The 12676-nt window shown below is 41.4% G+C and overlaps 1 protein-coding gene across 1 annotated transcript in view; it reads left to right on the plus strand.

The window, feature by feature from the left end:
- Positions 1–12676, plus strand: part of SEMA3A (semaphorin 3A) — a 332620-nt gene that overhangs the window by 190548 nt on the left and 129396 nt on the right. The window contains exon 5 of the mRNA XM_061582314.1: positions 11170–11289. Within this exon, the coding sequence (XP_061438298.1) occupies positions 11170–11289 (120 nt within the window). The remainder of the gene's footprint in view (positions 1–11169; positions 11290–12676) is intronic.

Raw genomic sequence — 12676 nt, forward strand, 5'->3', positions numbered from 1 at the left:
CCTGAGGGGGTTGAAAGTTTCAAGCTGTTGGTATCAGAATGCTGTATATCTAACCATTCCTTTTTGTTTGCAATTATTTGTATTTTTCCAAACCTTTATGACAAAACTGAACAGGATTTTCTCTTGAGTAGTAGAGACAGGTTCTGACAGAAAGTTCCTAGCGGAACATTACCTTACGGTGAAGCTTGTTTATAGAGTGATGCGGTACCAATAATATCCTTCAACATAGCAATTCTGACAGCTGATTTACCTCCAGGTATGCCTCAGTCTAGCTTCAAGATCAGCATTGTGAATTCAGGTTGGCTACTGTCCAACTGCCTTTTAGTGTGTGCGCTCTCTCTCTCCTGTGACCTGTGTTTGGTTGTATTGCTTCATCCCGCAGATGGGGACTCCCTCATGGTAGGATGGTCCATCATACAACAAAATTCCTTCACACAGGAAGTGGCATGTTAGGGAGTAGGGTTTTAACCCAGCTGTCTCCCTGACATACTTCTTTTTGGTTTTGTTTTGAACAAACCCAAAAGTACTATTTATCATGGTATATTTTTTAACAAGCAAAATGACATGGGCAGCTAATAAGTATAATGAATTCTAAGCAATAACCAGGACAAATGTTCAGGGTGGTATTCAAGTAAGTCACAGTCAGAGTACACCCACTGAAATCAATGGACTTGACTAATTTAAGTCCATGTATTTTAATGAGTGTGAATTAGATGCATATAACCCTAAGAATCCAGGCCACTGTTAATTGTGTGGCCAATTCACTGGGAAGTGTAAGGGAATGATTTCATGCACAGGAGAGTCAAGTGTAGCAGGTCTCCATCGATGATACTCCCCCTTGTCTTAGTCTCTTCCATGGTCTGCCTCCTGTCCTGCTCACTCTACTAGTACCGCCACCACCACCACCGCTACTACTGCTGCTACTACTACTATATCTACGTGTATTTTTTCATTCCTTGCCACTTCAAGCTGCAGTTGGTGGAGGTTGTAGTATCAAATATTTAAACACAAGTAAAAACAAGCTCCCTGCCCACTAAAACGTAGCCTATTGGGGAGAAGGCTGCACTAGAAATCTACATTTATATATTCAGAGAGGGGTTTTTTTTAATGTGGAGAAGTATTCAGACATTCAGCCCTCTCCTTTCATTCTGATGTGGTAGTCCCACGACACACAAATCATATGAGGCTACTGCTCATGTATACCAGCCTTTAGATTTTAGGGTGCCTGTAAGGGTATGTCAATGGGGTCATTCAGTTTCTTGGAGGGGAAAATCATGTCTTTTTTTTTAAGTAGCAGAAGAGCATGTGCTGATGGTTCTGATAATAAATTGTCTTTTTTACTTTTGAAACCTGGGTGGTGTTTTTTTCAGATAGATGCAATATTCTTCCAGTCATCTAAACATGCTTATGCAGAAGAGATAATGACTGGAATCTTGTGAAAACACCAAGTTCTGTTTTATTTTTTTCATAAGCAGCACAGGTGTTTTGACAGATGGATGGACTTTATTTTTGTAATCATCCAGGAAAACATCTGTGTAACATATCGTAATCAGTGTTACGTATCTTTTGTGTTTGTTTTTTTAAAAAACCTTCTGTGCTTGGCTCCTGTGCTTCTATATACATTTGTAATGTTTGCTCAGGCTATTCCCTCTGTGTGTAATTCCTTCTATCTGTTTGAAACCACTTGAGAGCCACTTAATAATAAATATAAAGGTTTTGTTACTGAGAAAGGCATACTGGTTTTCAGATGGCGTCTGTCTGCAGGGAAATCTAGAGCTAACACTTCATTCTTTGCATTAGTGTGGTTCTTACTCTCTCTAAAGGATTTTGGAACTGTATCTGGGGCCATTACAATCTAAGAAAGTTACCAGTAAGCATGATCTGATGAATCAAGGAGAGGCTCATGTTAACACTGTACATTACTGATTCTCAAATGGTGACGACATAGGAGCCCTATGTCGTCATTAGAATCTGATTATTGTCAGTGCTAGATCTTTTTTCTCCAACATCTCCATTAAACAAGCACCTCACAAACTTATTGGGACTTGGGTGATTGATGGTCACAGTATCTGCTAGAGGCTTGAGATCTTTGTGTGGATCTGACATTTATGTATCACTGGATCATGATCAAAACAAGCACAAAGGGAATGGAGTGGGTTTCTTTAAGGCATTGTTCTTCAACTTTGGATCCCCAAATGTTGTTGGACTACAACTCTCATCATCCCTTCACCAGTGGCTAAGCTGGCTGGGAATAATAGGAGCTGTAGTCCAACAACATTTGGGGACCCAAGATTGAAGAGCAGTGCTTTAACAGCAGCGGGGAATATGTGATGAAAACATCTCCACTAGAACTCCAATAGGCAGTTTCACAGTATTTCTAAAAGAGCAAATGGCATCCTTTGGTATGAAGAACTGTAATTGAACATGGGATGCCTATGTTCAAATCCTCATTCAGTTGTTGACACCTCCTGGGGACTTTTGACAAGCCACTGTCAGCCTCTGTTCGCTTTTTATAGAAGGGTGTAATGTGAACCATGTTTAACTCTCCCACTGAAATTAATGAAACCTTAACTTTGGCTGAATCAAACCCATACTTCATGATACACATTTATATATTATTATTTTAAAATGATTGATTTCCAGATGTGAAAAATAATAGCAAACGAGTCAATGAATGTAGAGTGTTCAAGGAAAGCACTAGAAACATGCTAAGTGATATTCTTTTTCCAGTGAAGGACCCCAGTCTTACCCAGACTAAACATTGCTGGTGTGCAGTTACATGTGTGAATGTTCCTCCAAGAAAAATATAAAATAAATTAATATAAAGAAGGCTAGGTTAGAACCCTTCCTCCTAACATATATCCTTTTTCTATTTCAGAGAGCATTTTGTATGGGAAATGCATTTAATCATGTGATTTCCCACCTGCAGTTGGAAGTGATGTAGCTTTGAAACAGTGATCCCATGTGTGGAGATGTTTGTGCAGATCAGGCCTAAGCACTTCATGCAGTCCAAAATTCTGTGCTTCCTTGCTTACTCATCTGCTAGTGTGTGTGTGTGTATGTGTGTGCAGAGAGAGAGAGAGAGAGAGTCTCTGCTGTACACCAAGATCACACAAGCTTTAACTACTCTATATTGTTAGCATTGGCTCTCCCATTAAGAACAAATATCCTGTCGGCTGGATGGTAAGGCAGCAACAGTGAACAGCTGCCAACTTGGACAAGCCCAGTTTGAGGGAGGCTAAGTCATTCCGGGCTCAGAGCCAGAAGAGCGGGAGTGACTGCTTTGTACTGAAGTCGACACACTTTGTCACCAGTATCCAGAATAATACTGTTTGCCAAGTTTCACAGCGAAGATATGTCTGAATACCGTCATACCATTGCTCTGTGGAGGGAAGGGGAGAACCCCAATAAAATTGGCAGAATATTTCAGTCTTGGCTGTGTCATAACAAAGCCCACAGGGAGGCTTTTTTATACCACTTGGCAATTATTTTACAAATGCAAATTTAATTAGGCTTTATAACAGCCTGTATCCAAGGGGCTCAACACATTTTTTTGGCACTTCCTATTTCCAGTTGAAAGTGGCTGTTTGGGTGGCAACTAACATTAAGTAAATAGGACTTGTCCCATAGAAATATGGAATGGGAGTGGGTGAAACAACAGTCAATTTTGTAGCATCTTAACAATTAATAGTTTTATTATGTCATATTTTGTACACTATATATAAAATGATTATATATCTGTTGAAGTAGGCCATAGTCCTGAAAACTTTATGCCACAATGAATCTGTTAGTCTTGAAGCCCCTCAAGACTCTTCAGTGTCTTAGTTGCTATAGACTAAAATGGTTACCCCTCTGGAGTATCGGACTGGTAATAGCTACTGAATAAATCAGTATCTTTATATGCAAGGCCTTTGAGTTTCTCCTATGCTTTATAGGGAATGTTTATCGGGAGAGAGAAACACTACCATGTTTATTCCCCTTGCCCTTTTAGTGGCTTTCAATGCCATTAACTGTGGTATCCTCCTGGAGTGGCGTCGGAGGTACCATATTACAATGTTCTCCTCCTACCTTTAGAGAGTATAATTGGGTGACTTCTATTCAGCCCCGTGGCAATTATGCTGTGGAATTTCACAGTATTCCATCTTGTCCTCTCTATCTAATATTTATATGAAACCTCTGGAAGGAGTATGTTGCTGAGAGACAGCTTTTTCTCTCCATTCCATCTGAATCAGGGTAGGCTGTAGATATGCTATTTGGAGGTGATGACAGACTGGATGAGGGTCAATAAACTGCAACTAAAGTCTGGTAAGACAGAAGTGTTTTGGATAGGTTTTTCTGCCTGGGAATCAGAAAGACACCCTGTTTTGTATTGGGTAGCACTTTCTCTAAGGGAGCAGATTAGCTTGGGGGTATTCCTTGACCCACTGTTGTTGTTGGAGGCTCAGGTGGCCTTGGTTGCAAAGAATCCCTATTTCCAGCTATGACTGGTTCTCCAACTCTGGCTGTTCCTGGACCAAGACAGCCTGTTATTGGTAACCCATGCTCTGATGGCCTCATGATTGGATTATTGTGAAACATTCTCCTGGGACTACCCTTGAAAATGATAGTGCAGAATGTGGCTGCCAGGTTGTTAACTGAGGCAGTGAGATGGGATAATGTAACACTGATTCTAACAGCACTGGGTGCCTGTATGCTACTGGGCCTAATTCAAGATGCTGGCTATGGCTTATAAACAGCTTAGGACCTGGGAGCGCCTCCTCAGTACCAGCCAATAGAAGCCTTGAGATCAGCACTTGTGTGTGTGTGTGTGGGGGGGACAACACTCTGTTCGCAGTTCCTACCAGTATTCGTAGACATGTAGAAGGACCTTCTTTGTAGTGGGGCCTTGACTCTGGAATGATCTTCCCTTAGAAATACATCTGTCTCCAACATTACATTATTGATCTTCAGACATCAACTGAAGACATTTTTATTTACCCAGGTTTTTACTGTTCAAAAATAATATACAAAACCCTTACCAGCAACACCAAGTATGTGTTTTAAACTGACTTTGTTACTTAAATTATCATGTTCTTTATATTTTAACAGTGGTTGATATATTCTGTATATCACCCTGAGCTCCTTTGAAGGAAGGCTTAACTATATTTATTCTACATAAAAATAACAACACACAAGCCTTATTATAGTGGCAGAAAGTGCTATATAGGGAGACTTAGGTTTAAATTTTATCTCAGCCTTAAACTCAGTAAGTACCTAATATAATAGAATTAAGAATTTTGATGTCCCCCATTAATTGCATGAGCATATAGGCCCAAATCATGTAGTCAACTGAAAGTGGGCTGTTTGATAGCATGGATTAGGTCAGTGATTCTCAAACTTTTTTGTTTCGCGGCGCACTGTGAAACATATAACAATTTTCTGGCTCACTTTGTGTACAAAATTAAAAATATATTAATATATTTTAAACTATGAATAAAAATAAACTATAGAAAACGATTACTTACTCTATACGAATGGGTTTCTTCTCATTTTTAAAATATACTTTCATAATATTTGAGGCACACCTAGCCACCTCTTAGGGCGCACCAGTGTGCCTGGGTGCACCGTTTGAGAATCACTGGGTTAGGTCTACGTACTTTGAATTTGGTGCCAGAGGAAGAACAGAAGACTCATGGGTGGGTGAGATGGGGTAATACTGGTTTTCCCCACACATGAGATGATCAGGAAAATATCATCTGACAACAAGAATGTGAGAAAGGGCACAATCCACCAGAAGTTCATCAGGACTAAGGTTAGAATCCTATCTTCACTTAAAGGCAGTAAACTCTTTTCAACAAATTGGGATCCAAGTAATCATGCATAGGATCTGATAGACCCAGTGATGCAAAATCATGGCACTTATGTAGCAATCCTAACTCTATCTGGGAGTAAATCCCATTGAACTCAGTGGGACTTACATCTGAGTAGACATGGTTAGGATTGCACTATGAGTTTCCCTAATGTATGCCCTACCTATTTCATTAGGCCATAATTGTGATTAAAGTTTGCAAGATCGTGCCCAGTAGGTGATAGCTAAGTCATACTCAGAGTAGACCTATTGAAATCAATGGACCTACTCTGAGTGTGACTAACATTGAATATCACCTAGTAGGTTTTATTGAATCAATGGAGAAAACATCACTTTGAACTCTTTCCCTCAGTGGAGATGAAATCTTTGCTATCAATTTTGTGTCATTTTTGTGGGTTAATATCCTCTGTTACTCTCTCTTTTTTCCATTTGCATAAAATATTTAAAGGAATCTAATCTGCTGTGGCTGTACACGGCTCTAACTGAACTTAACAGTTCTTTTAAAACAGCTGTAAAACACAGGAAAACTATTTTAGCCATTGTATCTGGAATGGAAACTTTCAATGGTAAATAGATATATTTTATAGTTGAAGGTTTATTGCTTTTAGTAGCCCCTCCTAGAGTTTCATTAGCTCTTTTATTTCTATAATCCTTAGTTAAAATAAGATGCTTTGTAGATGAGAGACAAAGTAAAAAGAGAGGGTGGGATACGCATTTTGCTGCCAGTTATATTAGCATTAATGTGGACAAGCTCTATTGACATTAATAGAGCAGCATTGTGTAAATCCAAAGTAATTGATGGAAGAATTTAGCCTAAGGGGGCAATTCACATCCCACTTAACACACGGCTTGTAGTCTCTTCCACTGTATCGCAGCTACAGAAATGCAAGCGGTTGGCAAATCCCTATCAAAGAATTCTAGAGCATCTTAGATAAACAAATCAGTTTCTCACTGGAGAAACTCTGTTCACCTCAATGAAATTATTGTGGAGTTCGTCCCTTGGAAATCAGTGTAGAATATAGATAACAAGCTAAACACCATTTGTGACCTTTTCAAAAGATGAGAGGCCATGCCTTGGTGGAAGAGCCCATACATAAAGTCCTAAATTCATCTCCAGTTCAAAGGGTCCCAGGTAAAGGCTTGGGGGAAAACCTTGAAGAACTGCTCTCTGCCAAAATAGACAAAGCAGATGAAGTAGAACAAATAGTATGACCTAATGCAACTTCATATGTTCATACACATTCTTGGCTTGTTTTTGAATGTGACAACTGCACTTTTGCCCTAGTGATAAGGTCACTGCTTGCTACTGCAATGTAGTAGAAGATAAGGCAGCCACAGCTTCTCCTCTTCGGTTCTGTACCCAGTCCTGTCATTTATCCTCCCACCTCATTCCTTGTAGCGAGCTGGCCTCTAGGTGTGCCACAAAGCAGATGGGGGAGGCTCAGATGACAGTACCAGCGAGAAAGAAGCCATGGCTGTCTTATCTCCTGCTGCACTGGGATTTTCAAGGTGTACAAACAGTATCCAAGTTGCAACGTGGCACCTTGTGACCAGGAAGAAAGGAAGACCACAGCCCTCTTTTCTGTGCTCTGTGCTGAGACAGAACCCAGGCTGGGTGAAATTCAAGCTGGGTACCAGGCAGATTGAGGCAAGACTATGTAGAGAAAGGTTCAGGCTGAATGCAGAGACTCAGGCTGCACTCTATGGACAAAAACCTCCTATGATGCTTCAGCAGGGGACATTTGAGCCTCAGTCCTATATAGTAGCAGTACAGCTACCTCCTAATTATGAGCCCTGTCCATACTGGAAGGTGCTGCTTTGCTTAAAGGAGCCCAGCCTTCTCCATTAGTCTCTTACTGTGATGGACCAGGGGAGTCTGTCATTGCACTGAGTCTTCCAAGTAGACCCTCCAAGTCCAAGGAGTGCAGTGTTTGCCCACGGTGGCAGTGCTTCTGGGTTGGGTGCTGAGGGTCATTCTCTTTCTGTTTTGGAATCCTCTCCTTCATCACCTGAATAGGACTCCTGGTCCTTCATGCAGTTACCGCTCAGAGCAGGTTAACTGAGGGAGCACCTTCATCGCCACTGCCCTATTCAATAAGTATGATTGAATTGATCAGGCCCTCCTGGTGATGCCACAGCCTATAGAGGTTTGGTTGGCAGAGACAAAGGGAGGCAAGGCCTTTTCTGTGGTGGCATCCCTTTCTCTGGAATTGTCTTGCCTCTGAGACTAGACACTAATATTGATGATGTTTCAGTGCCTCCCAAAAGTGTACTTGTGTTCCCAGACCTTTGCTGGTGTATAATTTCAGCACTGTTATAATTTTATTTATCTCTGCCTAACTTATTAGCTGCACTTTGATTGTACTGTGATTTTATAATTATGTTATCTTTGTACACCACTCTGATGCGAGGAGGCAATAGTTGGAACAGCAGGAAGAGCTTCCTACCCTGTTCCATCCATGTGTCATTGCACCCACAGGTTTCTTTAGCCAGATTTGCCCCTATACAGATGACCAAACATCTAAGAATAATCAACATGTAGAAGAAGGGAGGATTGTGGCCACTGACATTACTGCCAACTTTCACATGTTGATCGGGTCTTTTGCACAGAGCCTGCATATGCTTGTACATACTGTTTGTGTGCAGAGACAGCCTGTACAAATACAGTTTGTAGATGTGCAGTCTCTATGCAGTCAACACGTGGAAAGTGTGAGAGAGCCAGTGGGCACAATCCCAGTCCTTCATTCATGTGTTGTTTATCCCTAGATTTTAGGAATCTACACATGGTAGTTTTTAATTAATTAATACATTGGGTGAGTGAGATTTTCATATATATACTCCACACTATAATGGGGTTGCAATGAGGATGCCGAGTGGGACTCTGTGACCTGATTCACAGATGGGCAGACATCACTTGATTTTCATCACTTGAAACCCACAACTGAATGCATGAATGAATTGAAACCATTCCAGAGCATTGGATTTGAGGCGTTATGCGATCTGAAAGTTCCATCTGTAGTACTTGTTCTGTGATGACTCATTCACACATGGAAGCTGCCATTCATCTAGTGATAATCATGCTTGTGTGAATCAGCTCTGTGGAAGTGTATGGCAAAAATTGAACCTGTTGTATTCTAAACTTGTTTTTAATTGGCTTGTTCGACATTGCCTATTTAATCTATATTATGGGGCAATTTATAAATATAATAAATAAAATCCACTTCTGTCTCTTTGAGAGTCTTTATATGTATGTGTTGCCCTGACTTTGTTTTCTAAGTGCTGCTCTGTATGAGTCCAAAACACACATGTGTGAACGGTTATCACATCTGACTTTGGTGACATGCCACCAGATAGCATGCCACTGAGCAGTCCCACTGCAGCTCTTCACTGGTGCTATAAACAGAGGCATGTTCCTAAAGATAGCGATGCTGGTAATAACACGTCTTTGTATCTGTACCTCTGTGTGCAGTGCCAAACTGAAATATTTACATTGTTTTCATGGTATTGACTGTGCTGTGTGGGAACAGGGGTTCAGTATGAAATCTCCCTTGGACCCAAGTGAATGCACATGTGTATATCACTTGATTTCCAATCACTCTTGTCATGTACAGCTGAACTGACTGTATGAGCTGTAGTGTTTTCTTTGTGGTGGCTCATTTTTGCATGCAAATTCCTCTTGATGCTGCAGACCTAGAGACAGAGTGCTGGAATAACTTCGTAGGGAGAACGTCAAAAGCCAACTTCGCACATAACACTAAACCATGATTTAGCACTACATGCACAAGCAGGAAGGAGCCACAGGCTTTCATGTCCCCCGCCCCCCCATGCAACCGGGAAGAGGAGTTTGCCAGAGTCGGTTTCACTTTCATGAAACCTGGGTGGTTGTTTTATGTATGATCATGGTTTAAAACAAATTTTGGTCAGTTTCTTAAACAAGCGAAGTTTTTTTTTTTAAATTAGTCTTTGATTCATACTTAATAAACCAGGTTTTGTGGAAAGTGAAACTGAACTCTGCTGAAATGCTCCCCCTGACTGCACTGGAGGAAAAGAGAGGTGGCGGAGTATGTAAACCTTAGGCTTGTGGCACCTCCTTTCTGCTAGTGCATGTAACACTAAACCATGATTTAATGTTACAAATGAATCCAGCCACTGAGTCTTATTATAACACCTTAAACACTAATAAATTTATTATGGGTTGAAGTCCATTTCATCACATGCATCAATTGGGGACAGACTTGTTTCAGACATATGGTCAGAACGAAAGTGAGACTTTGAAAGTTGTGCGTCATACTTTTCTTCTTTTGAGATTTTCCCATCCAAACGTTATCGCAACATTTATTTTTCAGAGAAAAAGATGAACCTGAAAAACAATGTGAATGTTTTCATTTGTTATCTTAGGACGATAGTACTTCAAACGGGAGCATTGCTATTTTTTTATAGAGTTGTTTTTATAGCTTGCTTATGAAATGGCCTGAGGCCCCCCTGATGGTTATATTCTCACCTGCCCTGACAAATCCACTCTCCTTGACAGGCTTCCACTTTCTCATCAAATGCTGAGATGTTGCAAAGGAAGGAACCTGAAGGAAGATGGGTGGAGGAAATTTAAGAGACTTTGCCTAAGGGGGAGGGGATTGGTTCAGAACAGCAATTAGCTTTCACAAATATGCAAGAGGTGCCAGGAGGAGATGGAGCCAGGAGGTCTTTTAAGGAGAGACCTCACCCCCTTTGCCAACCCTCACTGGTTCCATTACGCAATTGTTTTAACGTTACAGCAATGTGGGCCTTGCTGGATTGAGAGGGAAATCATTTCCCTCATATCCCATATTACCCATCGGTTTCTGTAGCTTTTTGCTGTGTTTATTTCAAGCACATACAAGCCCAGCTGCTGTCTACATTCTACCTGAATGGCCCTGCTGCAGGTGGCCACATCACCCTAGGATATCTGCGGCGAGGAGCAGAATCTTTACCACAATTGCCCTGAAGGTTACAGAACAATCTCCCCATGGTTTGAAGATGCCCTGTTCACAAGGCCTTTTGGAGAGGATGCAAAACTTACTTATTCTGAAAGGCCTATGTTGAGTAGGTACTGTGGCCATATCTTGCCGTTGCTGCCAATTTTGCTTGGGATGCTGTTATTTTAAACTGTGTTTTATTATTTATTTTTGTTGGAACCACTTTGAGCCTGGAGAGAGCGGTGCAAAGGTTTAAAAGGAATAAGCGACTGTGAGTGACTGTATAAGCTGTGATGTAATGTGCTTGTGCATTATGAGAATCCAATATGTATGCTAACTTCATTTATGCTACTCTTTTGCCCTTTGTAGAGAGAATGTGCTAACTTCATCAAGGTGCTTAAGGCTTATAACCAAACTCATTTATATGTCTGCGGAACTGGGGCTTTCCATCCCGTCTGCACATATATCGAAGTTGGAGGACACCCTGAGGTAAGTGTGCATCCGAATACATCCACTTAAATCTTCATTAGCCTTCGGTCATGAACTCCTTTTTTCCCCCAAAGGTGCATTCCACTTTTTCCATCATATTTAGCAGCTGGAATGTCTGTGGATGGCAATGAAGCTTCGGATTTCAGGGCCAGTGAAGAGTTATCATGATTCACAAATATGGGGCGTGCGCCAACCAGAGTTAAGCACCTTCAAGCCTCATTTTAATGGAAGAGATTTAAGGATGTGCTCCATTCTCCCAGTGAAATCAGTGGGGCTTAAAAATCCTTAACTGGTGGATCAAACCATTTGGTGATGTTATTGAATATTAAATATATTTAGTATAGCCTCTCTGTCCGGTCTGCAAAACCAGCTGCTCACTCTTCCTTTTCTGTTCATGACTGATAGCTAGCTATCTAACCATGCAATATTATCAGCATCTTTGTTCTGATGCCAGTTTTTTTCATCAAGTGCTGCTTCCCAATCTGTGGAGTCTGACATCACAGCTGCTTTCCCCCCATCTGGAGCATACACATGTGTGCATTTCCCTGTTTCCAGGTTTATCTGGAGATGGTTTTTGCCAGGTCAGATGAGGCCTGGTTTGTTTCATTTGTACAGTTCTTAACACACACAAGCCCAGCTCTGGTACTTTGATGTATGAGAGCCGTGCTGTAGCATAATTCCCACAGATGTCAGCGGATCTCCTGCGGGAGAGTCTCTTGGTAGATTGTACCACCTGTTTCCCCACTGCCCTCATTTTTCATTGGTAGAACTAAATAAAGCCAAAATCTGTGTAACTCCAGGCGCAGATTATGTATGTATATTTTTGCTCAGTGGCACAGTTAACCAATACAGAAAGGCAATGGGAACCAAAGCCTCAGTTGGTGGTTTACCATGCCAAACATTTTCATTTTTGAAAGAACACTTTGCCGTTATGGTGTGGGGTGATAGCTCTGTGTGAGAGCACATGCTTTGCCTGAAGAAGGTCCCAGGTTCAATTCCTGCAGTCTCCAGATCTCAGGTCGCAGGGCTAGGAAATACATTTGTCAGAGACCTTGGGGAGATGCTGCCAGACAATACCAGGCTAGATTGACCAATGGAAAGGAAGCAGGGCTATTACATTGGCTTTGCTGGGAGATAGCCATCTTTGGCTGTTTCTGCACTGTCACCTACCAGCAGTTTTCTCATCAGGCTGCAGGAGAGGTGGGGGGAGAAGGGAAACAGGTCTATTGCATTGGCTCTGCTCTTTTTAAGCTGTCATTTAGAAACAGCCATTCCAACCTGAAGAGTTTCTGTTCCAGCTGATCATGAAAAGAGCTGTTACAGCTCTTTGAATGACCAGCTGTAACTTTAAGAACTGAAGCGGCGATTGCTTTTTCCCCTCTGCCTT

This window comes from Rhineura floridana, chromosome 8 (genome assembly GCF_030035675.1).
Source record: "Rhineura floridana isolate rRhiFlo1 chromosome 8, rRhiFlo1.hap2, whole genome shotgun sequence".
NCBI lineage: Eukaryota > Metazoa > Chordata > Lepidosauria > Squamata > Rhineuridae > Rhineura > Rhineura floridana.